This window comes from Pseudoliparis swirei, chromosome 21, assembly GCF_029220125.1.
Source record: "Pseudoliparis swirei isolate HS2019 ecotype Mariana Trench chromosome 21, NWPU_hadal_v1, whole genome shotgun sequence".
In the NCBI taxonomy this organism is placed as follows: domain Eukaryota; kingdom Metazoa; phylum Chordata; class Actinopteri; order Perciformes; family Liparidae; genus Pseudoliparis; species Pseudoliparis swirei.
The window spans coordinates 5,201,795-5,228,156 of NC_079408.1; the positions used below are offsets into that span (position 1 = coordinate 5,201,795).

A 26,362-nucleotide genomic window follows, 5' to 3' on the forward strand; every position below is an offset into this window, starting at 1 on the left:
TTAGTGAGCGTAGCTCTCTAGTGGGGCAATATGGTACGACAAGCTCCTTAAGATATGATGGAGCATCACCAATCAAGGCTTTGTAGGTTAAGAAGAATTTTAAAAGTGATTCTTGATTTTACTGGGAGCCAGTGCAGAGCAGCTAGTGCAGGAGTGATGTGATCTCTTTTCTCTGCAGCATTCTGGATCAACTGGAGGGACCTAAGAGATTTATTAGAGCAGCCTGCTAATAAGGAGTTGCAGTAATCCAGTCTCAAGTAACGAACGCGTGAACCAATTTTCTGCATCTTTTGAGACAAGATGTGCCTGATTTTTGAAATATTACGTAGATGAAAGAATGCAGTCCTTGAGATTTGCTTTTACGGGAGTTAAAGGACAAGTCGATCAAAGATAACGCCAAGATTCTTTACAGTGGTGTTGGATGCCAACAGAATCCACATCACCAGATAATTGATCTCTTTGTCTGAGTTTAACATCAAAGTTGCAGGTCATCCATGTTTTATGTCTTTAAGACATGCTTGAATTTTACACTGGTTTTATCGATAAATATAGTTGAGTGTCATCTGCATAACAATGAAAGTTTATGGAGTGTTTCCTGATAATATTGCCCAAAGGAAGCATGTATAAGGTAAATAAAATTGGTCCAAGCACAGAACCTTGTGGAACTCCGTGATTAACGTTGGTGGTTATAATACAAACTGAGATCGATCTGATCTGCTCCAGTCTCTGTAACAGGATGTCATGGTCAATGGTGTGAATGCAGCACTAAGGTCTAACAAGACCAGGACAGAGGAGTCCTTTATCTGCTGCCATTAAGAGGTCATTTGTAATTTTCACCAGTGCCTCGCGTGCTGTGGTGTTTTCTAAATCCTGATTGAAATTTCTCAAATAAACTATTATGATGTAGAAAGTTACACAACTGATTTGCTTCTTCAGGAGAGGTTTAATAACAGCCACCTTGAAGGAGTGTAGTGCGTGGCCTGTTAGCAGAGACACATTGATAATATCTAATCTTTAAGCAGCCTCGTGGGATGGGGTCCAAGAGACAGGTGAGTAGGCGTGTTCAAGAAACCGTTGAAAATAATTGGTCACAAATCTTTTCATTAAAGAAGTTCATAAAGTCATTACCACTAAGGTTTATAGGAATGCTAGAAACCTGGGGTTGTTTTATTTTTTATTATTGATGAGTAATAGGCTGCTCTGGCATTACGGAGGCCTTCTTATATGTTTTAAGACTATCTCGCCAAACTAGCGGGATTCTTCGAGAATTAGTTAACCATATATGCTTCAGCTTTGCGCGCGTTTAGTTGGTTGCGGGGTCTGAGGGACAGGGAGCAATATGTGATGAATGGAATACGTAGTCTTTATGAATGTCGTGTCAAAGCGGGAGGAGGGCAGCAGCTTCTCGTACCTTTTCAGGGTGGAGTGTTTTATGTGAGACGGAACAAACTAAAAGGTATTTTATTCATTTTTATTGGCAGCATCCAAACTCAGATGTACCAGTCAACAGACAAAAAGGCATTTGTGTTCAACATGTGGACTTAAACTCTTTATTGTGAATGCAGAAACAAGATAAAGTGTATTCTGATTTTTAAGAATATAACAACATTTATAGTACAGGCATTTGCTGTTTTTAGGGAATCTCAGGAATTGCTGCCTCAAAATATACAATAACATAAGATGTCACATATTTGTCTTAATATTATCAACATACTTTTTTGTTGTTGGTGTCTGTGAGCTAATTAAAACCTAATGTTTCGAGTCTGCCTTGCTCGACACCGACTGGCACGGAGGAGGAATGTGTGAGTCACGTGATCGAGCTGTGGCCTGCAGCCGAGGAGCATTTACGGCAGGGGTGTCCAAAGTCCGGCCCGCGGGCCAATGTTTTATAACAGTGTATTTTCATGTAACTTTTGTGGTTTAAAAAATGTCTGTACTTTATCACAATTGGCCCTAGTTGCAAAAAGTTTGGACACCGATGATTTCCGGGAAGTGAAAGCGTTTCTGCTTCAACTTGAGCTGGAAAGTCCCTCGATCTGAAATGAATCAGCCGGCGCCCTCTAGTGGCCAAGTGGAGGATGTTTTTATTGAGTGAGGGGTTTGGCCTCAGGGAGTTTGACAATCTGTTCAACACACGACACAAACCCTAGAAACAGACACACAACCACTGTGTGACTGGAGTTAAACCGGCCTGAGATCGGCTCATTATTTACAAATACAACCACAGAGTGCACGTGTGATTCCTACGATGTTTATCTCCTCTCATAAATAAACTGCATCGTGGTGAGAATAAATCTCCAGTCGATCATTTCCCTGCTTTGTTCCGATATTAGACACACACGTTGTTATCTTTGAGCTCTAATTGGCTGTAATGTTTCCCAGGTTGGATGTGAAAGACTAAGAACAAGACTTTCACATGAGTTGTAGTTTAATTTAGGATTTATGAATAGACTTGAGTCAAGGATGGCCACTACTCCACCTCCTCGTCCGGGGCCTCAAGGAATGTGAATTTGAATATGACTTGGAGGAGTTGATTCATTTAGGCATATTCTTCATGACTCAGCCAGGTTTCAGTTAGACAACATGAATATATGAGAATGTCTGATATTTAATAATTTACTAATACAACTTTAGATGACATAGATCTAATATTTAGGAGTCCACATTTAATCTTCCTGTTTTGTTGTGCTCCTGAAATAGTGGTGTTGACCTTTATGAGGTCATTTTGTACGACTCCTCTTCTGGTTACTTTTGATTTAATTAATTGAAGTGGCCATGGGACAGACAGTCTCTACTGAGTTATGGGTCACGCCTCCAATGGAAGTGCAGAGAAGTGTAAGACGACAACTCTGCTTCCGCTTTTCTCAAAATGTCGGATGTGTTGTTTAGTTTATGTGATTTAACTATAGCCACGAACCACGAATATAACAGGTTTCAATTTATTCCAGCAACAAGACCTTTAAGAACATGTTTAATTTATGTGGTCTCCACTGTTTGAATTTCTGTTTCCTGTTGAAACATTGTTCACCGTTTCCTGGTCGAGAGTGAAACATTCTGTTTATAAATAGTTGTTGTTATTTGTGGATTATAATGTATCACCCCGAAAAATATAAACAATAAATTCAAATCTGTGGAAAATATTATTTGAAGGAATACACTTTTTACTTGGTAAAGTCAATTCCCCTCCCCACACACACACACACACACACACACGCCCTTACAGTAAGTAAAAGTGAAACTGAACTCACAGCCCACAGGAGGACAGAGACACGGAGGACGTCGTCTGGTCGAAAGGTTTTACTCTTCGCTGATTTCTCTTCTAAAAAAACGAACAGTAAGTTAAAGTTACTTCTTCCAGTTGTTATTATTATTATTATGTATAAATGCTGCAACTCTGTACATTACTTTATGATCTATATTATGAAGTAGGTGTATTATGGAACCACGAGTGGTGGCCCATTGCCTTCACTGCTCACTGTACATTACTTCACCACGTAAAACATGATGAAAAGTTATTAACTAATTATTGTCTCTCTGTAGTAGCCTACTTGGTGAAGAAGTGTGTTGAAACATTTGTTTATAAATATAAAAAATAATATAAGAAAAGTTTTTGCAGACGTGAAACTTTACTGAATGATCATAAAGTAAAATAGTTAATGTTTGTTAGAGAGAGAGAGAAACAGAGAGGGAGGGGGGCAATGGTCGAGCGAGATAGAGAGTGACTAAAGAGAGGTGGTGAAGACACCAACTCCCATGATACCACGCTGCTTCATGATGTCACCAAACTCCACCTGTCGTTGTCTCGCGAGAGACCTCAAGCAGCAGAACGTTTTATAGGCCACTGTACGTTTAAAGAATGAGAGGACACTAATATGAGTTAACTGTCTTACAAAACGAGGGGAAATAGTAATGTTGAATATTATTATTGTATATAAAATATATAATATGTGAAACGTTATTATTCTTTTTCAGTGTCAAACATCACGAGAATTGTCATCCTGGGGAAAACTGGAGTTGGGAAAAGCAGCCTGGCTAACACCCTATTTGGAGAGGGGCTGTTCAGGGTCGGACACACTTTGAACTCTGAAACAAGAACGTGTCAAGCAGAAACTAAACCTGTCAATGGAAGAAACATCACTCTGATTGACAGTCCTGGTTTCTTTGACACACATCGGTCTGAGAACGACCTGAAGTCTGAAATAGTGAGGTGCGTCACAGAGTTCGCTCCTGGGCCTCATGTCTTTCTCATTGTGCTTAAAGTGGAGAGATTCACAGAGCAGGAGCAGGCCGTCATCGCTAAAATGCACGAATACTTTTCTGACGAATTTTTAAAGTACGCGATAGTCCTCTTCACTCATGGTGACCAGCTCCCTGAAGGACAGACCATTGAGAGCTTTATCTGTAATAATAAGCTGGTGATGGAGCTGGTGGAGAAGTGCGGAGGCCGCTGCCACATCATCGATAACAAATGCTGTGAGAACAACCCGCAGGAAAGATACCGGAACAACCAGGTCCAGGTGAAGGAGCTCCTCAACACAATAGATCAGATGGTTGAGGCAAACAGAGGAGGATGCTACATCAATGAGATGCTACAAGCAGTGGAGGAAAGAATAAAACAGGAGGTGCAACTCATTAGAAAGTCACCAGGAAACATGTCAGAGGGAGAGATCAGAGAGAAGGCTAAAGACAAAGTAGTTTTGGCGCTTTGTCTCGGTTTGGCATGTGTCTCAGTAGGTGTAGTGTTGGGAGTTTTTTTTGGTTCAGCAGCAAGTATGCAAGTAGTTGGTGCACTTATAATGAGAGGGTTTGCTTTAGCCACAAAGTAATAAGGTGCAGCAGGTGTTAGAGCAATTACTGGTGTAAAGTCCTAATTGCTCTCTAACATCTGTCGTGTGCACGGTGGCAGGAGGTGCTGCAGGATGTTGTGCAGCCGAGGGAGCAGACACACTGTCGGAAGCAGCAGAGAGGTCAGCGAAGGTCGTCATTGATGGAAGCAAATCTACTTCGGACGAAGTAAAATATTGTTTGAGTTAAACAATATATTTTAAACCTGTAATGAGCTACTGCTCTTGAAAAAGTTCGTTAAAAAGTCAAATCACGCAATAAATTGCATGCTAATTTTTTTCTAAACAATATTTAACCACTGAGAGTATTATGGTTAATCATAAGTAATGTATAATATTTCTAAATGTTTAATTTACTTTTTCATTCATTACTATTATTACTATCTTACTATTCAAAAGATTCGTCATTTAAGTTTAATTCTCTTTCATGATTTACGATGTCTTTTCTTTTTATTAAGCTACCAGTTTTTTTGTCTCATATCAATATATTCTCCACATATATTCTCATTATTTAGTGTCTATTGACAGCTGATGATGACGGCTTCAATGTGTTTTTCTTTCATGTTTCAATATGTGATCACATGTTCTTCGTTGTTGACTGAATGGTAAGAAGAAGTAAATAAGTGAACCCCTGATCATTAAATCAATGATTTACATTGTTCATCTTTGTAATCATGTATCTTTTTATTACAAAACAAACAAATAAAACCGGTTTGTATTCTGGACATTCCAACCAAAGTCCAGACTCTAATCTCTGAGGGTGCCTCCATATGAAAAGGAGAGAGAGCTCCTCCTCCTGGAGAGGCTAACTTGTAGTACCATATTGCCCCACCAGAGGGCTGCGCTCACTAAATGCTGGTGAGAGAAGCTATAAAACTGACCTTCCTTTTGAGCTTGCAGAACTAAATCAATATTTCAAATAAAAATCATGGAAAACACATTTCATCTGTCTTTGAAACTTAAACAATAAAACAAATGTAATTCCTAACTACTGATTTTTTTACTTTATACATGAAATAAACAACACAATGATCCTGCTTTTGTATCATATTCAGCCATTTATTCAACATGATTGTCATGAGTACTGGATTTTATAAAACAGAGTAAATGTTGCCACTACATTAATATACTGCAGATATGGCCGACAAGCAACAAGGCACCAAATACTATTTTTTAAAAAGAAGAAGAAATTAATTTAATTTCCAACACTATTCATCACATATCGCATCACTTCGCATTCAAATGTAAGAAGAGGAAATCCTCAAATTGTCTTTTTCTTCAAGAGTCTACGTATCCGATTGAGAAATCTATCAAATCTCGCTTGATTCACTCACAGAGGCTGGCAAAAGACAACAACGCCTACATGGGGCGGCTCTAATCACACTAAACAATCCTCATATGTTAAGCACAAAAACTTGTTCCAAGTACGATATCATTATTATTGACATGATGTGAAATGTAGTGTTTCCATTGATGTGTGCAAATAGACAATATGTTGCTGAACGGTAAATTTTTATTAGCAATCCACACTGGCTATGAGATTGACATGGTTAGCGCCCTACACTGCACAATTTATTTTAAAAAAGGAAAATCGGAAACCGTTTGCAGTCTCTTGGGAAGCGTCACCAGGGCCTTCGGTTCCGACTGACTTTGTCCGTCGTCACTTCTGAACCTCAAAACATCTGGATCGGAAACAAACCGTTGAAGAATTAAATTCAAGGAGTCAAATCAAAAAAAGGGAGTGCATACGAGGGTGGAGGCTGCAGGAGAGTGCGGAGGTCGCTGCGCGTTCCCCGAGCCGACGGCTCGACCACTAGCTCGCTTCTTCTCTCCGCTCGCCGCCCGTGGCTCCGGTTCGAGCCGCCGCGGTCCGATCCTGCAGCGCCAGCTGCATGGCCCAGACGCTCAGGGGCCTCATGTACGCCAGAGAGCGGTAGATATTCTTCTCGCAGTAGGCTTCGGGTGTCTGGAAGGCCATGCCCAGCCTCTCCCACACGGTCCGGTAGCATCCCTCCGCCGTGCGCATACCCTCCTCCAGCATACCCTGAGAAGAGGATAGAAACAAAAGGACGTGACACAGGCGGCTCAACCGGCCTGAACAAACAGTCATCATCCAGTTACATTTTGTGTCACGAAACAAACTACATTAAAAAACTAGAACGGGCACTCGGTAGAGCGCATACCTTCTCATATCACAAGATTGGGCATTGAATTATGAACATGTTGGCATTAGCTGCATGCCAATTGGATACAAATTGACCGTGCTATGGTAAAAAGAAGATTTTGACCTTTTCATGACCTTGACCTTTGACCCGATCAATCCCAAAATCTAATCAAATGGTCCCCGGATAATAACCAAGCATCCCACCAAATTTCAAGCGATTCGGTTTAATAGTTTTTGAGTTATGCGAATAACACGCACGCATACAAATACAAATAAATACACAGCGATCAAAACATTACCTTCCGCATTTTTAATGCGAAGGTAAAAATAGAGTTTTGAGCTTGTTTTCAGTCAAGATCAATAGCTCCGTTAATATGAAGCATGATTAAAAGTTTACATTTTAGATTTAAAACCACAGAGCTGCAACAAAACCTGAAAGAATGCATATAATTCAAATAATAAATGACTTGAATGTGAGATACACACACACACACACACACTTACCTCATGGATCATAGTGGCTGCCAGTCCGTACACGACTCCAATCCAGACCTCATCTGACTGGACACTGGACCGGTCCGGCACCCCTTCAGGGCGCATGCCGTTGACGGCCCCCATCTGGCCGCCGGCGAAGCTCATCACATTCAAGTCAAAGACGGATTTTAATGCGCTCTGGATTTTTTCTTTTGGAAAAGCCTGAAAAATCATGGGGGGGGGGGGGGGAAGCGAGGACGTGATAATGAGACCACAAAGCATTGACGGAGGCCCTAACATAAAAAAACGTTATTAAAAGTTGGTGTTGGCACAGGGAAATGATCAGATGTCAAGTCATGAACATTAAACTATTTACCTTCCACAGATGGATTTACATTTGCTAGACTCGGAATTAAAAAAGCTATAAAAGCTATAAATAAGAAGAAAACAATCTGAGAATATCCCTTCTCAACCTGGACGGGAGAGGAAGGCCGGATCGCCCGTTGTGTGAACTCACCTCGTAGTCTCCGTCTCCGAGCCCGGAGGCTCTCAGGAACCAGTGGCCGGCGCACTGGTCAGCCATCACGCTGTTGGAGAGGTCTCTCCCGCTGCTGTCGTAGTTGTAGTACTTGCCTGAACGTGAACCGAGTCAAATAGGAGAAAAAAAAGGGATGCAATGTCGCCGTAAACACGTCATTGCATCTGGCTCTTCGTTTAGCTTCTCGGGGGATTTCGTGCAGCTCACCGTTCCACAGCAATTTGTCAAAAGCGGCGCCGCCCCGGTCCAAGATGTCCCTGTAGCGCTTGTACGTCTCCTCGTTCTCCACCAGTCGGGACATTTTACACATCACACACAGGGACGCCAACCACAGCCCACCGCAGTACGCACTGTGGAACACCAAATACAAGATTTTTGGGGGGAAAAGACTACACGTATTTAGAAGAGAGATTTCAGTGGGAGGTGTATTAAGATCGCTCGCTGCTTTGAATCTATAAGTCTAATTAAACCACATTATTCTTCTAAGGATTTCTACACAACCCAGGTTCATTTCCCAACCCCTCAGGTCACATTTAGAGAAGCAGCTCTACTAATTCCTTCCCCCTGCCATCTAACTCACACTAAACCAAGACCTTTTTAAGGAATAGATTTAATTCAATTCAAATAGAGGGGCTACATTATTGGTATTAATTGCATCGCGGGAGCTAATAATGGTTTTAGGTGTTTACTGTGTGAAGTTAGGACTAGAAGACGATGCTTAAGTTCATAAAGAGTCAGTGTTTAATACCCAAAGGTAATAACCACACACACACACACACACACACACACACACACACACACACACACACACACACACACACACACACACACACACACACACACACACACACACACACACACACACACACACACACACACACACACACACACACACACACACGAGTCTTCTGTTCTGAGAATAATGAATATTCATCTCTCATCTGCATACTTCTGTAATTGCTTCTCTACCTCGGTCCAGTCACCGTCCAACCATCATAGGTCTGGTCTGCGTATCCAGAGTTCTCTATCAGCCCGTCTCCATCCAGGTCGAACTTCATCTCCGACTCCATCACCGCCTGCCAGACCAATCGGAGCAAAAGACGGCTGAGAGCGACGTGGATTCCGGCAAACTCGTGTTTTGCGTTACCAGCGCAGGTGTATATGCGGTGCGACCCCGGCGACACATCGGTGTCAGGTGTACCTGGCAGACGGGCCACATGTCCCGCAGGTACTGACTGTCCTGGGTGAGATGGAAGTCCCTGTAGACCTGCAGCACAAACTTCAGGTTCAGGTCCTTCCAGTCGGCCGTGTCGTGGATGAGGTAGGCGTTGACCCTCTGCCACGGCTCGTCGTCTGTCGCGTCGCAGCGAGAGGAGAAACAAAAATAAGTTGTTCAACATGCGGGAAGCGAGGCGCACGATTGCCGAAAATGTCGTAAATTCGAAAACATCGCCGTCTCGCTCTCACCCGGGTCTCCGATGTCGTGAGGCACCACATTTTTGGCCTTGACGGGAGAGCACCGCCCGCTCATCAGATGGAGCCTCTCCGTCGGGTCCCGCTGCACCACGATGCCCGCTGAGGAGAGAGACCGGCGCCGTGAAAACCCGTGGCCGAGCCGGACTTCGATACCGGGGAACACGCGGAGGCGGAGCTATACGAGTCTCTTCACTCACCGATATCGTACTGCACGCTCAAGGCGAGTTTGGGCCACAGCATGATGAGGGCGAAGGAGGCGTAGAAGTGCACGTCGTACGTGTTGTACATCCTGTACTCCTGGCCTGTGGCACAACGGGGATGTGTAACGTTTGCACCGCCGCTGAAAGCGTGTCAACTTAATTTCATCATTTCTTCCAAGATTGTTTATTGGAACTATGGATCGGGGTTTTTTGGACACTACTTCCTGTTCACTTTTATGACGGATACGTCACATTAATAATTAGTTTTGAACGTGAATCGATAAGAAAGCAGAGAAAGTGTCCATGATAAAAAATATACACAGATTACTAACACAACATATATATATATATATATATATACACTACCGTTCAAAAGTTTGGGATCACTTAGAAATGTCTTTATTTTTCAAAGAAAAGCACTGTTTTTTCAATAAAGATAACATTAATCAAAAATACACACTATACATTGTTAATGTGGTAAATGACTATTCTAGGTGGAAACGTCTGGTTTCTAATGAAATATCTCCATAGGTGTACAGAGGCCCATTTCCATCAACTATCACTCCAGTGTTCTAATGGTACATTGTGTTTGCTAATCGCCTTAGAAGACTAATGTCTGATTAGAAAACCCTTGTGCAATTATGTTAGCACAGCTGAAAACAGTTATGCTGGTGATATAAGCTATACAACTGGCCTTCCTTTGAGCTTGAAGAACAAAATTAATACTTCAAATATTAATCATTATTTCTAACCTTGTCAATGTCTTGACTATATGTTCTATTCAATGTTCAATTCATTTGATAAATAAAAGTGAGTTTTCATGGAAGACACAAAATTGTCTGGATGACCCCAAACTTTTGAACGGTAGTGTATATATATATATATATATATATATATATATATAGATTACTAACTCAACTATTCACCTGCAATTGATGTTCTTGAAGACTCAAATACATCCCAAAGATATATTTAGTTTGATTGAGAATAGGTAATGAGGCGCGAACATTTCTCAAACAATGAACGGATTATCTAAATACTTGCAGATCTATTTTTTTGTCCTCTAAACTCCTTGCGTCCCGCAGACGAACACCCGCTGCGTCGGCATTTTACCTTCCAGGTACGCGAAGCGGCCGAACTCCTTGATGACGGCGGGCTGAGCGGGCAGCCCGCCGTCCTCGCCGCGCACGCCGCCGCTGACGTCGGCGTCCTCCGGCAGCTCCGTCCACACCGTCCCTCCGTCCACCACGAAGTACAGCTCGTTGAACAGGGCCGACTTGTACCAGGAGGGGAGAGAGCTGCGACACGACAACCGTCAGCGCTCGTGGACGGATAATAAAACGATGGATGGGTATTGATGGCGTCTTAATGCACCGTCAGCGTTTAGAAAAATAAAAAAAAGGTCACGCTACCTGTCCTGCAGTACGGGTCTTTGCCACTCCTCGATGCTGCTCTCCCACCGCCTGTAGTGCGTCAGGGCGTAGTGGCTGAGCGAGGGCGCCGCATCCCCTTTGCTGCCAAAGTAGCGAGCGTACCTCCTGGAAAACGGAGACGGCACAAGCGGATGTCGACGTGTTCGTCAAGCGATGCGAAAAGCAGAACACGTTGCGTTTGGATTCAACGCGTCCTTCGTGTTTCGGACTTCCGCTCGACCTCCCGGCGTTTCACAAGGAGGTCGCAGGGGCGGCCGTTTCAGTTTGGCCTCTAGGCGTCGAAATCAAAGTCCATTACCAGTCAAAAGTTCTAAAATACTTCCCGCTGTTTTTCCAGTTTTTATTGAAATCCAAGCAGTTCAAGTCCAGTGAATAACCTGAATGGTACAAAAGGTCAGCGACAAATGACCAGAGGTTAAAGAAAAAAGTTGAAGTTACCAAAAACTGAAAAATAATGTATATTTAAGAGTTATACAAAAAGGCCTTTTTCAGGGAACAAGTAATGGATTCACAACGTGCAGCTGGAGGAACTTTCTGAACAATATTTGATTTCCATTGTAGAAAGAACGTACGAGTGTTCGGCTGTTAGATCTGCAAAAGGTGGCGATACTTTGACGAGTCAAGCATTTAAAAAAACGATGAACGAGTACGCGTTTACGTTCCCGTGTGCCTGACGTACCGGATGTGTTCCCTCTCCCGAGAGCCGAAGGTGATGGTCGGCATGTCCCAGGTCAGGCAGAACTCCAGGCTGCTCCGGCTCCGAGGCGGCACCGAGCAGCCCGCAGCCAGCGCCGCCGCCACCTTGTCTCCCTTTGGCGTCGGCGGGCTGGATCCTGCAGCGGTGAGGGTGACAGAGAGAGAGAGTGGCGGGGGGGGAGTTACAGTGTGGACATATGCAGCATCTTTTATTCAACTCAAAACTATCGAGGTCAGCCCATTGGTCAGAGCTTCGTGACACCTCAGCACCGACCTGTCGGAGAGTCCAGCCGTCCGTCGGTGATGAGGTCGCTCCACAGCCCGCTGCAGGTTCCCTTTGGACTGAACGCCGTCTGGTGACTGACCTCCCTGTCCGGCTGTTACACACACACACACACACACACACAGTAAATCTAAAACCTCATGCTCACTAACACCTCAGATTTCACAACCAGTTTATTGTTACAAATCCACTTATAACGGAGACTATTGTGGCAAATCCTGTGCATTCCTTCTCGGGGGTTTTGATACGATCCACGCCAAAAAAACCTTGAACCAAACCTGTTCTCGGGCCGCGATGCACAGCGTGTAAGGGTTCACTGCGAGGCAGTGATGGAGCAGGACCCCAGACACCGCCTCCCCCTCCTTCTCCAGGTGGAATGGTTCGTTCCAGTGGCCCCCGCTGTTGTCGTCCTTGTGGCCCGAGCCGTTCACCATGGTGAACATGATGGAGACGTCCAGGGCGTAGTCGTTGTTGTTCTCCACGTCCCACACGAATACGGCCACAGGTAGACTCGAGTCCTGAGGAAAAGGAGAGAAACACGGGGGGAGAGAACATACACCGTGAAGGCTGAGCGGCCAAATGACTACTTGCAACTGCAAAAATATTTTATTTAATCGATTATCTTTCTGTAATTGGGGGGGGGGGGGGGAGCCCATAACAAGCTGCAAATATGATCCGGGGGTTTTCACAGCGGCTTTCTATTTTTTTCCGTGACTTCCTATTTTTTCCGTGACTTTCTATTTCTTTTAGCGGCTTCCTATTTTTTTTAGCCACTTCCTATTTTCATTGCTTAACTAAATGTCTTACTGGATATTATAGCAATATATAGCCGGAAGTTATTTCTTTGACACACAAACTAATTTTAAAACACAAACATTGATGTAAAAAAAAAAAATGTTGGATGATTTTTAATCGAACATCTGTGTTTTCTTTCCCGTTTTTTCCTCAACTCAAACCAACCGCACAGGTCCTGCAAAAGTCAGGAAACTCTGGTGGATCGTATGAAACCCGCTGAGGCCTCGGCTACCTGGTAGTCGTGCGGGATGACGGGGGAAATCTGTCTGCAGGTCAACGTGACGTTCTGTCCCGGCAGGTGGTAGACGGTCCAGGCGCGGGGGTACAAGGCGTGGTAGAAGGCGTACTCTCCGCAGTAGCCCCAGTTCCAGCCCTGTAGTGTGGGAGGCCGCTCGACGGACAGCACCTGCTGGTAAACCGTTTGACCCCCGCGACGCAGACACACTGTGAACTGAGGAAGGAAAGAGATGTGAATACAGTGGTTTTGTTCATGAAGATTACAAATATATATTTTGAGTGCACTGGCTCTTATTGAAACCGTCTTGTCTTCCTACATGTCCCAGAATCCCCTCTGAAAACCCCTTTGGTTAAAGGGTAAGCTACTGGTTATATGTTCAGGTGCATATGGAATATGTAATAACCATAAGGCATTGCATAACTGCCCGATGAGGCTGCTGTCTATGAATAATATGTTACTTCTGTCTCCTCCACTCCAACCATGGATGAATATGAAGTAAATGATAAATGTCATCGCGTTAATAAACTCTACTGTGGCTTCTGAAATATGCTAATATGACATTTGGCCAGTGATTGAGATGAATAGGGAAATTACATTTGTGTATTTATTTTTTAATTTTGTATTAAGTCTATCAAATACAATATTATTCTTTATAATATACAAAAGAGAAAGTCTGAAAAGGTATAGGTAGAAGCAAAAAATGCTTATAAATCCCTATCCTAAATTAAAATCAAATAAATCCGAAAATTAATATAAAATAAAGAAAAAACAACAAAGAAAATAAAATTTCAAAAAATAAAAAATATATTTATATATACACACATACATATATATAACATCATAAAAGAACAAAACAGATCCGTTAATGTAGATTAACTGTTCCCATTATCTTGATCTACAGGAACAGGCCCGATAGAGGGCCGGCCCAAAGAAGTCTCGAGATACGAGACTCCATATAAAACTCGTCTTAAACGATGAAGGAGACATCGTTGCACTTTGTATGCCGAGATTTTTTCTTAAAGACCTCAAATCAATGAATATCCTTTCTTTGTGATGTGGTATGCTTTCACACCAGCCTCCGTCTATTCGAGATCATACGCACCTGGTTTGCCATGACGGTTTTATAATGGTACATCCCGGGGTTGAGTTGCCATCTGCAGAACTCCCCCCGCCAACCTCTCGTGATGGTACCTCCTCCGATGCCGCCGAGTGGAGCGCCTGCAAATTAGAGTTTGGCGTCAACTTGGGTTCAGTCCCCTTTTCAAATTCTGTCTAAAATCAAATTAAAAATAGAATTTGTAACCAACATTGGAGAGAATCAGAGGCTTCAGCACTGACGGTGTCGACGGACACTCGGGGCACCGACCATCCATATGGATATGGGGTACCCAAATGAGGGTCATCACTATATAATACCAATGATAGTATTGATTATTTTAACAACAATACAATATTTGCTGAAATCTCACCGCCTGCCACGATTTGTATTCAGTTCAGCGGGCTGCAAACTATCTATAACTAGAACGGGCACTCGGTAGAGCGCATACCTTCGCCGCAGCCACTTTTTTGGTACTTGGCATGAGAGTGTGGGGAGCTTGATGTCATGTGAACATTTTGGCATTAGTTGCATGCCAATTGGATAAAAATGTAATGGTAAAAAGAGGATTTTGACCTTTTCATGACCTTGACCTTGACCTTTGACCCGATCGATCCCAAAATCTAATCAAATGGTCCCCGGATAATAACCAATCATCCCACCAAATTTCATGCGATTCGGTTTAATGCTTTTTGAGTTATGCGAGTAACACGCATACAAATAAATAAATAAATACACGGCGATCAAAACATAACCTTCCGCATTTTCAATGCGAAGGTAACAATATTATATGCATCGTCAGCAACTAAAATCATTATTATATTACTTAGCGCTTCCAGATATAAAAAAAGAAAAAATATTATTTGTAATCAAAATGAAACTAGACCTCCTGCTGCTCATTAGTCATGTTTGAACGTACATTAGGACAGAAATGCATCCTAAAGGTGGCGATCAGTGTTTTCCTCGCCTCCATGATACCGGGTCATTTATCACTGAACTGTGAGAGCCTGAACTCACCGTATATTTGACGTAAGGGTTGGGCCCGAAACATATCGATGAATGGAGCTTTCTTTTCCACCTGGGTCTTCTTGTACCACCATTTTAGATACCTAGACAAACACACACAAGTACACAGATTACAAATCCGAAGTGTAAGGGTTAAAGAAAGTGAAAAAAGATGGGCTGAAAATCCGTGAAGAAATCATATAATATGTATATTCAGTTATAACACAGTTTAGCATGACATGCCCCAGTCATGTGTTAAAGGGTTGTGAATAGGCTCTTATCTTATGAGTTAACAATTAACCACCACAAGCATATGTGCAACTGGTTAACAAGCTTTTTCACCATGCTTGTTTAGCATGCACACACACACACACACACACACACAAGGTCAAAGCGGCCACTCTACTTGTAAGTCGGCAGCATGAATGTGTGTCTAGTTGCAGCACTCGTCATCACACCGGGGTTGCGGTGTAAAATATTAATGAGGCCGTGTTACAATAGGCTTCTAACAGCTCCCGGGGCCCCGAGGCTCAGGAGAGCGGCGTTAACGAGAGACATCAGTGTGTTTGTGTCCTGCTCAAATGCCAAATGATGTAGAACGCTGCTGAAGGGTTGAGGAGTTGTATTTTAGTTGTTTCCCCGTTCTCAGAATCCCAAACTGCTGTCTTTTTGAGACGAGCGAGACGAAAATATGTAGCCGAGTGCTACAAATCTCTGGTCTTAACACCATCTGGGATCATGTTCACGCCCCTCATCCTTCTGGGATCCAAGCCAGATGGATCTGGGCTGACATTAAATGGTTTAGGAACCCCTCAGCTGGAGGAAACCAGAGAGTCCAAGCGTCAATATGGTTAAAGCGCTTCAGCATCTCGTCTTTTGAGGAGTGCGGATGCATGAATGTTACCGTTTTTTAAATTACGCAACGTGGCCCAACTGCTCTACAAGGGAACCCCAGGGGGCCCGCGTCACAACATCGATGTGGCTCATCGATCACATGTCACAGAGAGCTGTATCTTTGTGCTCAGCGTTATGATCTTTTTTTCCCCCTGAAGGGTTATTTGGGAGGACGGTGGACCAACCGGTTGCTTTTGCTTTAACAAGCCTTAAAATGAGGGAACAGTGCGTGTCAGATTTCTGGCAAGTGAAGCAAGATTGTGATTCAACATTAATTGTTAACTTATTGGGTCTCAGCTGAGCACTAAGTCGCGTAGAACTACTGTAACTGGAGGCTGACGCTTCGGCCGCAGAGATTTAAGCGGCACTTCTCTGGAAGCTCTCCAAGCAGACATATGAATGATGGGCCTCCTCCGCCATATTGCCATCATGGCTGCAGACGTTGTGAGTCTTGGGGGGAGGAAACCAGCTGCACCTTGAGGTTGACCTTGGATCAGAGCTCGTGTATCGCTTTAAATATATGTTCATCTCCTCGGGACAGATAGAAGTCTCTTAAGATGACGACGAAATTCTGATCCAGCGGAACATTTATTGAGAACACGTTGTGAAACCATCACATGCTTTTGCTGGTCAAGAAACACCCGGAACCATCTTATCATCCGCACGTGGAGACACAACTAAATGGCAGACTGCGTTGCCTTTCACCCCTGTGAGTCGGGGGTTTAAGTGGTTTATATTTGTACGCAGAGACACAACAAATGGACACGGCAACTCACTTATTCCATTGATCTGAAAACAGTAACTGGTTCAATACTGGGTTACATGGGATGAATGCCGAAATTAAACTTTTAAACTGCCCTAATGTGGACAATTTATTGTTTTATATTGTCAGAGTGCCTTGGAAGTTCAACACGATTGTGGCAGCCTCCACACCTGCTCCGTGTTGTGGGTGGAGAGGTATGTTGAGACTCGGCCTCCCCTGGTGCTAAGCCGTGGATAAACATCTACAGAATGGGTTAACCTACAGTAAACTGAACAGATTGTTTAAATAATGGTGATAACCACATAGGTGTGGTTTGAACCATCATAGAAAACTAGGCGTGGACTTACAGACCTGTAATAAAGTGTCAGTAAACAAGTTATACTCCCTTCTCATTTAACGAATCAGTCTCAGCTGTTTTGAAGAAAAAAAATCTAATTTGAACCTCGCTGCTCTTTAAAATGTGCAAATTACTCTCCAAAGTGAAATATAAAAGTATTTCACCTGTGCTAGGTCGACTGCGTGTAAACAGAGCGCATGCGCAGTGTGCTGTGCCGTACATGAGAGAGGAGATGGCTCACCTGACTCCAAGCCCGACGTGCTCCAAGACATTGGACAGTGAGACATCCTTTGCTTGAAATGGTTTTCTCTTCTCCTTGAACTCGTGCGCCAGACAGATCCGCCAACCTTCCTCGGGCACCCCATAACCCGTTTCCTTGGAGACGTACCGACTCATGAGGTCCGCGGAGGACTTCTCGCCCCACTCTGTGTTCATTTTAGCAGCTGGACACCCGACGGGGAGCTTTAAAGTGCGTTTGAAAGGAAACCCTTTGTAAATGCAAACAGGGAGGTTTCAGCAGCTCGTGTAAACACAGTGAGCTTATCGTGCATTCAATATGGAGTAAAACACTGAGGTTGCTCCATGTGAAATCTCGACGTTTCAAAGAGGCATTCCTTTGAAGTAAACCGGTTCTCAATTGACGAGCTCTGAATACTTGCAGCTGAATAAGTACTCCTTCGGGCGGGAGGTCCCAGTGCCATCATAACATTATTAATATCCACGAGAGAATTTAGCGTCCACAGCTCAAGACGTTCATATCAATCGGATGCACCGATGTGTTTTTCTCTCCAAGAGATTGCAGACCCCCGGTGCGCTCTTCTCATGGAGTCCGGATGTGTCAGCAGTTGCGGCTGGATAGGTGACAGGACGGATGTGGAATGCTGCTCTCATTCAGGACCCTAGAGTGAGATAAGAGACGATAAAAACGAGATTGGTTATAAAGTAGTCATCGCATATAGCTGATGTACGGCTGATACGGAGCACGCTGCAAAGCCGCAAGCAGATGACAGTAGGTTACGTTGCTATTAATCACGTCACGTAATACCTCACGAGCTAACTCGCCATTAACAGCGGGAAAGAAGAGGTGAATTATGTTTGTTTAAATACCAGAGCGGCAGCGTCATCCCACTGCGGCTCCAGACCAGACCTGTTGGGACCCTGTAGCTTCGGCTAACGAGTCGCTCTCGGTGCAAAACGTTTTCGTTTGTCGCTGTCACGCAATAATAGTGCTACCCTCAACGCTGACTCTCAGATAACAACATCTCTCAGTCTGCTTTCGCAAATTGCCTCCTTTTGCAACATTGGCAGATCCCATTGTTTGTAAACCTACTGAGCCTTAGACAAAAATAAATCCAGCTACAAAGCAAATTGTTGCTGGAGTTTGATGAAATTAAAATCAGTACACAGCCTGAAAGTAGCGTGTACCTGACAAACATTACTCAGGGATCCAACTAACAATTGAAAATTAAGCCGCTGGTAAGGCTGTACCATTCTGTTTATAAAATGGGGGACTTCATTCATACCTACTTATTAATATGGCATTAAATTGTGTGTATGTATTGACACTTTCTTTTAAGTTACAATTTATAGATGTGTTATAAAATGATTTATGTAAATTGCGAGGTATTAAAGCACAAAAACAAAGATTCACTTTTACATATTGAGCGTACGCCCCCCTCCTGGTTACCATAGCAACATCCCACCTCTAGCCTGCTGTGCCACGGGAAGTCTTCTAAATGGACGACCAAAAAATATTACTGAGATTCTACACTACCATTTTAATCCTTTTTAGAAATGTGTTAACGATTTATATAACACTAAGAGGTTAAACATGTTCTATTCTCGCATAACATTTATTTCTTCTGATACTTTTTGTCAAGATCTAGGAGTTTTGCTTTCCCTTGGTTTATGATTGGTCGTGAAGCACCGGATATGTATTTGTTTACTGTAGTTGGCTGGAATGCTAGCTGACCAGATACGTAATGCCTAGTTCTTCTGGAAAGAAAGTCAAATTGTGCATTGTTTTATTCACTAAGTGCATTTAGGTGCCCTCTGTGATACGACGACGCAACTGTCTTTCCGCAGTAACGTTTGAGTCTACGGGATGCATTTAAATGACCCCAGAAGCAGCAGCCATTAGCTAGCAAGCAAGACCCAACAAGTTAACTTCGCTCTGACCAGCCGGTTGTGGTACGTGGATACAAAACTAATGTAATTATTATCTTACTCGGAGAACAAAACAAAGTCTTTTCGGATCCCAACGCATTTTATTCGCCATCATAGTGATTTGATGTTTCATTTCGGTGAGATGAGTGTTGTCGCTGTGTAACGTTACAGATGATCGAGGTGGTGGCCTCCATGGCCCGGGGCCCCGTCTTTCTCGCCGGAGAGCTCATGGAGTGTCTCATAACTTTCACCAACCCGATGTCCCACCTGTCCACCTCTGCCAGCTGGTAGGATTGAACTCATTTCACCTCTTTATTCCTCATAGACATGCACATGATCGTAAAGATGCCACCCACAAAGATGAGTCTGTTGAGATGCATCCAAATCAACAAAAAGTACAGAATAATACATTAAATATAATGTAGATGGAAGCTGTATGTGCACAAACAATTATTGGAACCCCACCCAAGGCTAGATAAAATAGAATTCATGAGAAACAACATGTATGTGTTTCTGTGAGAGCTGATGAGAGTTTGCACAGTTTTTTTGGTGCGTAATGGCAACAGTACACATACAGTAAGTAGATAAAAAAGTAGGAACAACATTACATTATACATTATACATGTTTGAAATATATATGTTTAAAGTGTGCAATTGTTCATTGTATAAAGAATGTGTGCAATGTGAAAATGAGGGTAACTATTGATGTGACATGCTGTGTCCAGACATCGCTGTTTGTTTGTTTTTATTTGGGGATCTGTAAGTCATTCTTTTTACTGTCTACAGACCTGAAACCCCATATGAACTGGGACCATGTGATGCAGGACACTCTAATCAAAACATGTAATCGGTCACTCCGTAAATGCTCTTGTGTAACTCTTGTGTTTTCTGGCTGTGTCCCAGTGAGATGCTGGCATGGGCCAGTGCCCAGATCCACTGCCAATTCCATGCCAGTGAGAACCGAGTGGCCCTGCCGGCCCAAGGCAACAAACAGGATGTCCAGGCTGAGAGCAACACAGTGCTCATTCCAAACAGAGGTTAGTGGGGGAGGAAAATATGTAACCGCAGAAATCAAAATCACAATTTATCATATTAAATCATGCATTGAAGTATATTTACATGGAGTATGTGTTATGTTTAAGATAAACACAGATTTAAAAGGCTCTGGATGTTATTTTAATAGCCGTATTTCCTCATATGTAAAATGCTTGAAATCATTTCAACACTAATTCCTTTTCCCCCCCAGGAGAGCGAGGTCAGTGTGTTCTGGACACACCACCTAAGATATTATTCTGTGATCTGCGCCTGGACCCTGGGGAGAGCAAAACCTGTATGTGTGAACATGTGTTAAAAACTTATGAAAATAAGTGTTATCTACTTGCTTAACTACAAAATAAGCTGACTTAAAAAAAAAAAAAGAAGAGATGAAAACCTGAGTGATTGCTTGTCTAAATGACAACCATTTTACATTATAGAAGTTTTAAATGTCTCATATCCAGTATTTTTTACATTTAGAAATGAAAATATTTGTTTGTGTGTTATTTAAACGGTGTGACATTTCATATTCACTCTACCACAGATTCGTACAGTGAGATCGTACCCGTAGATGGTCCCCCTAGTTTCCGTGGTCAGGCGGTGAAGTACGTCTACAAACTGACCATCGGCTGCCAGAGAGTCAACTCTCCGATCAAACTACTCAGAGTTCCCTTCAGAGTGCTGGTTCTGCAAGGTGAGATACATTTGGACGACTTTTAATTTCAGTTACCTGCTTTTTGTACTGCAAAGATTCCATTGCTAATGAGGTGTGTCACTTATACTTACGTCTACTATGAAGAACAGAATGAGAAAAACGACAGCAGAATGCTGATTAAAATATGCTGTGAATATTATGTTTTCTTTTACACCCTGAAGCAACTAACTCCCGAGAGTGTTTAGGTTAGTGAAAGGGAGCAGTTTATTTAGCAATGTACCATACTCTTTGGTCTGTAGTAATACAAACAGTTCAATGCCTACAAATGGAGTTGCAGAAATGTTGCATCATGACATGTTCCTGTCTATCCCGTAGGCATGCCGGAGCCTCCCTTCCCCCCGGACGAGGAGGTCTCCCCCTCCAACCCGTTCCTGGAGGAAGAGGAAGCGAGCCGCAGGGACGCTCGGTCTTTAGAGAGAGCGTTGGACATGCTGATGATCACGACCTCGAGACGCTGCCCCCGTGAGTCACCGCTCTGCTCTCTTTGACACTTTAAAGAACCGTATTACACATTATTAATACAAAGAATTATTCACTTTTGTCTGTTCAATATAGTAATTGCTATTATATTGTCTGGATGTTGAATAAATTAAGTTTATTTCAAAAAATAAAACTATGTTACTTCACTGGTAATTATCTCAACCATGTCATGCACAGGTGAGTCTTTGTTGGCTTTGACGTATCATATGAACATGTACTAACATGGATGACGAAAGTAAAAACCAACGTAAAAGAAATAAACTAGACACAAATAGCAACAGTAGTTTAGTGCAGTGGTTCTCAAATGGGGGTAAGTGTACCTGAAGGCACTGCACGGGGTACGTAAGATTTAAAAAATATATATTTCAAATTAGCATCCATTCAAAAATCCTTATTAAATATATTTAATCCAATGTAATTGTCACTGAATGTTATATATTCTATATTAAATCAGACACTGATGTCACAGTGCTGTATATTGCATAACGTGTTCAACACATAAGGAGTTTGCGCTGGTTCGGGGGTACTTGGCTGAAACAATATTTCACAGGGGGTACATCACTGAAAAACGGTTGAGAACCACTAGTCTAGTGAATTATCTTGACCTCTAAATAAAAGTTATTCTACTTTTATTTTATTTGGATGGCCACATTTGTCTTGTCTTATCCAGACATGTTTAATATCACCAATGTGCGTGGGAAAGTGGCCAAGTTCTGCATCTTCAAGACCGTTTACAGACTCGGGGAGGACATCGTCGGCACGTTCAACTTCTCAGAGGGAGACATTCCCTGCCTGCAGGTTTGTTTTCTAACCCCCTCCATTTCTTTGTCCATTAGTTTTTTTTAAAACTTCAACTCTATTTGCGTGTATGTTTTCCAGTATTCTGTGAGCCTTCAGAATGAGGAGGAGATCCAGCAGCACTACCAGCGGCGCCCCGGGCAGGTCATCAGTGTGACCGGACACGGGCGACACGTGGAGTCCTGCCTCCACACCGCCTCCAGCCACTTCTCTCTCCCCATCCCCCTCAACGTCACGCCGGGTTTCAGCACCGACATAGGTCAGTCATCAGTCGGCTGAGACGTATCACATGTCATGTTTCAAGGGAGAATTCAGATATCACTTATTTTTTTGTCTTTGAGCATTCCAAACTGACATAGATTGGCCACCTCAGACTCTCATAAGATGACTTATAGATCAGTGTCATCCAAACCGGGCATCAGGATAACAGTTTATTTTTTGGTTTTGGAGCTTTCATTGTTGGTGTCATGAGTTCCATGAGCCATCGATATACTTAATGTTTAGAGAAATCATATTCACACATCAAATCATTCACACATCAAATATGGAGCATTTAATAACTAGTGCCTTTAAAAAAACCGTAATAGTTGTTGTCGGCCCATATTATTGCCTTCTGATAAATGTATCAAGCTCCTTTTGAATTCCACAAAATGTGCTAACTTAGAAATCAGACATCAACTGAACAACCCAAATTGTAACTGCTTGTACAGTGATGCTGAGGTGGCGCCTTCACTTTGAATTCGTCACCGCACGGGAGCCTATGGAACCGCCCACCGTACTGCAGAACCAATCGGAGGTGACAGTTTGGGCAGGGGCGGAGCATGTCGACGTGGATACCTTCAGCTGGGACCTGCCCATTAAAGTCCTGCCCACCAACCCGGCCTTGGCATCCTACATGTGCCACTTCTCAGGCACCAACAGCATTCATATCTGATTGGGAACGAAAAGTGTGTGTGTATGTGTATGTGTGTGTGTGTGTGTGTCCATATGAGATCAGAGGTATACGTTTAAGTAACAAGGGATTATGTTCGTAGTTGTTTCTATTGTATATGCAGTACCAGTGATGGATTACATATGTATATTATGCAATTTATGTTTTGCCTTTTACCATACGCATCTTCTCTTCAAATACATCTTTTATTTTTGGACCTCATGATGTGCAACTTTCTCTGTGGTTGGTGTATATTTCTTTATTTATTTCATGTTTGATTCTTTCACTCATTCTCGTTTTGTGGAAAAAAATGTTTTTCCATCAAAATGTTTTTATTGTAAACATTTTTTTTTCTCACAGCTTGGGCAAAAGGCTTTATTCAGATGTAAATACTACACAATAAAAGTGTGATTTAAATGTGAGGAAGTCAATCATTACTTCACAAAATGCAACATTGTTTCTCTTTGTTAACACAATCTTTATTTTAAGCGTAAATCGGTTACAGCAGAGAAAAGGTAAGATCCAACAAGAAGTGTGATTTATATATATATATTTACAATTAGTGATTATTGGATTCATTAAGGAATTGGACAAACAGCCTATTGTGATGACCACTTTCTAACAAATTCTGAAAATGAAGTTGAATATAACAAAAAGTGACGCCTACATTTTCTTTTGCTGCATCATTTGGTGTTAGAAATATTCTCTGCTGGATTTTACTAAAATATATTTTCACAGACACACTTCACACACATTTCCTTCATTGATAATACAATTCAAAAAGTACACATGCTGTTAAAAGTTATACATTAGTACAGTACGTGAATAAAATGGTTACTGATATTTAATAATCGTGAGTAATGGTTTCACAGGCAAGTTGACTGAGCAGATGGCCGGAGAGGTTTTCTACCCCATCAGGTGTTGCTTCAGCGACCCGTGGCCGGGGTCCCTGATGCCCTCGCCAGGGTAGCAGGGCAAGCGGGGGTCTGCGGTCTGGACCAGGGACACTTTGCAAATCAGTGACTCCACCCGCACCTCGCACCACGCGGGGAAATCCACCGGCCAATGCACCCTGGACAGTTATCAAGGTAAAGGAGGTGATTCTATGCAGTTTTTAGAATACTCTTTTTTTTTTAAAGTGAAAGAAAACCCTTTCCCACATTTTAAACTTTATTCTTTGCAATGTGGACTTTAAACTCATAACACAGTTACTAAAAGTTAACGAGAACTGCAGGTTATGGAGTTGATCTTCCAAAAAAAGTCAAGAAAAACATCTGAATAAAAGCATATGAAATTAATGTTCTTGAGCCCTTATTGCAACTAGTGGAAAGTAATTAAGTTCATTTGTTTAAGCACTGTACTAAAGTATAAGCTCCATTATATGCTACTTTATTATTCTCAACTACACATCAGAGAGAATATAGGAGTATTCACTCCACTCCAGAATATGAAGCATATGATCAACTTATAAAAACATATGGAAAAATCTGATTAGAAAACAAGATATTTCATGTATTTAACTTCTCATGTATATAAAATAATACCACTGAGCCTCGGCCAGCGACAACAATAAAATGCTGTTTCCATCAGAAGTAATACGACGGTAATATAATAAAACACTCTGAAAAGGAACATTCTGCATCGCGGCTGCTTTTACATCTTAGGTATCTTTTGGTTGCCGCTACTTCCTGAGTCACTGCGTATTTATAAATCATAGCATTGCTACATTTACTCAAGTAACGAGTAAATATTTACTACACTGCATCACATAGAAGTCGCATTTAGATCCAGGACTATGAAGTAACTTCTACTGTTTAGTTCAGTCTCTCTGGAGCTGCAGGCATCTGGACACCAAACCACGCAGGTTGTTTGTTGACTCACGTCTCGCAGCAACCAACGCCGACAGGGTGCAGGCAGGTGCACTGCATACAGGCGTCCATCCAGGTGTCACCCAGCGAGTACTGCCTCCCCTCGAACACACACAGTGCTGGAACACATGGCAACAGTCAAAAAAATAAATAATTTTAAAAGAATAAAGTCCAGATAACATTTAGGAGCATGGGATCTTACCTCTGGAGTCGAAGTGGCACAACATGGGGGCGGCGGACCCACCACTGGTACACAGAAGAAACCCCGCGGCTGCAAGCATCACGTTAACCCCGACGAGCTCCATCTTCATCTGGTCTGGTTCGATTGTAGTTCCCCTTCTCCCTCCACTCCCTTATTTATACATCCCGGGGCTTTACGACCACGGCGTGGAGGTGTGGACAGCTACGTCATGTGGCCCACAGGCCTGGCTGAAGAAGGTGTCAGAAGTGCCATCCATCGGGGGAATCGGGAGGTGGCGGTTTGTTTGGAGGAGGTAAAGATCTTGGCGCTGTTTGGGCACCTTGCTGCGCTTCAGCGGGCATGAACCTCGACAGTGATAGAACCAATGACACATCCATGTGGTGACTAAGAGAGGGAAGGGTAGGAGAGGGGTGGGACGGAGGGCAGGGGGAGAAAGAGGGGTGACGTCCAAGGAGAGTCGGAGAAAGAGAAATAGGGAGAGAAAGAGAGAGAGAGAAAGAAGGATGGAACGGAATTATCAAACATGATTCATCACCACTCAACCTCTCATATGCTTTCGTCGGCCAGGTCGCTGTCCAGAAACTGAAGAAGTGACTAAAACGCGTGTAAAACACATGCCTAAATACTAATCTACTGACATTTCTAAACTCAAAATATAGAGTTAAAGGAGCTTCAAACTAAAGAAGAACATGAGATGAATCGTTGGAGAAACATTTAATGCACATGTTTCAATACAAGTCACAAGAAGTCACTGACGGGTTTGATGAGTATGATAATTATGTAACTCGACTGATGACCAGATCTCAAACCACTTTAAAAGTCTTACCAAAGTCTTTTAGAAGAATGATGTCCAGTAGAGTTCAGAGACATAATTGTGTTTCCTTTATTTTTCTCCCCCAATCTCGTGACACACACAAGTCTGCACACATGT

At 42.7% G+C, this 26,362-nt stretch overlaps 4 protein-coding genes across 5 annotated transcripts; 2 read left to right on the forward strand and 2 right to left on the reverse strand.

The window, feature by feature from the left end:
• The first annotated feature begins 3,222 nt into the window (after positions 1–3,222).
• Positions 3,223–5,505, forward strand: LOC130211813 (GTPase IMAP family member 7-like). The gene is made up of 2 exons (XM_056442808.1): positions 3,223–3,334; positions 3,973–5,505. Coding segments are annotated over exons 1-2 (855 nt in total). The 5' UTR covers positions 3,223–3,333; the 3' UTR covers positions 4,827–5,505.
• A 374-nt stretch (positions 5,506–5,879) lies between these two features.
• On the reverse strand, positions 5,880–18,630 carry gba2 (glucosidase, beta (bile acid) 2). The gene is made up of 18 exons (XM_056442807.1): positions 18,344–18,630; positions 17,478–18,135; positions 15,255–15,346; positions 14,244–14,359; positions 13,136–13,354; positions 12,387–12,626; positions 12,100–12,202; positions 11,809–11,962; positions 11,109–11,234; positions 10,810–10,994; positions 9,694–9,798; positions 9,488–9,595; positions 9,222–9,373; positions 8,990–9,096; positions 8,228–8,370; positions 8,000–8,115; positions 7,513–7,704; positions 5,880–6,888 (listed from the first exon to the last, which is right to left on the reverse strand). Exons 2-18 carry the CDS (start codon positions 17,669–17,671, stop codon positions 6,658–6,660), a joined length of 2,583 nt encoding a protein of 860 aa, XP_056298782.1. The 5' UTR covers positions 17,672–18,135; positions 18,344–18,630; the 3' UTR covers positions 5,880–6,657.
• Positions 18,631–18,924: 294 nt separating this feature from the next.
• On the forward strand, positions 18,925–23,783 carry rgp1 (GP1 homolog, RAB6A GEF complex partner 1). 2 transcript variants are annotated; one of them, XM_056442693.1, is made up of 9 exons: positions 18,925–19,447; positions 19,574–19,689; positions 20,306–20,439; positions 20,649–20,732; positions 20,982–21,131; positions 21,468–21,614; positions 22,303–22,430; positions 22,512–22,689; positions 23,141–23,783. In XM_056442693.1, exons 2-9 carry the CDS (start codon positions 19,574–19,576, stop codon positions 23,362–23,364), a joined length of 1,161 nt encoding a protein of 386 aa, XP_056298668.1. In that variant the 5' UTR covers positions 18,925–19,447; the 3' UTR covers positions 23,365–23,783. The 2 variants fall into 2 exon arrangements, with proteins under 2 accessions (XP_056298668.1, XP_056298667.1); XM_056442692.1 differs by having other exon boundaries at positions 18,928–19,426.
• A 484-nt stretch (positions 23,784–24,267) lies between these two features.
• msmp1 (microseminoprotein, prostate associated 1) lies at positions 24,268–25,540 on the reverse strand. Its single transcript, XM_056442290.1, has 3 exons — positions 25,432–25,540; positions 25,243–25,348; positions 24,268–24,433 (listed from the first exon to the last, which is right to left on the reverse strand). The coding sequence occupies exons 1-3, from the start codon at positions 25,538–25,540 to the stop codon at positions 24,268–24,270; spliced, it is 381 nt and encodes a 126-aa protein (XP_056298265.1).
• Between the last annotated feature and the right edge of the window lie 822 nt (positions 25,541–26,362).

What these genes read in the sequence shown, in the direction of transcription:
- gba2 (XM_056442807.1), bottom strand. Translation starts at nt 17,671, where the DNA reads ATGAACACAGAGTGGGGCGAGAAGTCCTCCGCGGACCTCATGAGTCGG. An exon ending in TCACGACATCGGAGACCCGG is followed by an intron (nt 9,374 to 9,487) that starts GTGAGAGCGAGA and finishes GCGACGCGACAG; the next exon opens with ACGACGAGCCGTGGCAGAGG. An exon ending in TGACAAATTGCTGTGGAACG is followed by an intron (nt 8,116 to 8,227) that starts GTGAGCTGCACG and finishes GTTCACGTTCAG; the next exon opens with GCAAGTACTACAACTACGAC.
- rgp1 (XM_056442693.1), top strand. Translation starts at nt 19,574, where the DNA reads ATGATCGAGGTGGTGGCCTCCATGGCCCGGGGCCCCGTCTTTCTCGCC. An exon ending in CCCTGGGGAGAGCAAAACCT is followed by an intron (nt 20,733 to 20,981) that starts GTATGTGTGAAC and finishes ACTCTACCACAG; the next exon opens with ATTCGTACAGTGAGATCGTA. An exon ending in CAGAGTGCTGGTTCTGCAAG is followed by an intron (nt 21,132 to 21,467) that starts GTGAGATACATT and finishes TCTATCCCGTAG; the next exon opens with GCATGCCGGAGCCTCCCTTC.
- msmp1 (XM_056442290.1), bottom strand. Translation starts at nt 25,540, where the DNA reads ATGAAGATGGAGCTCGTCGGGGTTAACGTGATGCTTGCAGCCGCGGGG. An exon ending in GTGCCACTTCGACTCCAGAG is followed by an intron (nt 25,349 to 25,431) that starts GTAAGATCCCAT and finishes CATGTGTTCCAG; the next exon opens with CACTGTGTGTGTTCGAGGGG. An exon ending in GGCGTTGGTTGCTGCGAGAC is followed by an intron (nt 24,434 to 25,242) that starts GTGAGTCAACAA and finishes ATAACTGTCCAG; the next exon opens with GGTGCATTGGCCGGTGGATT.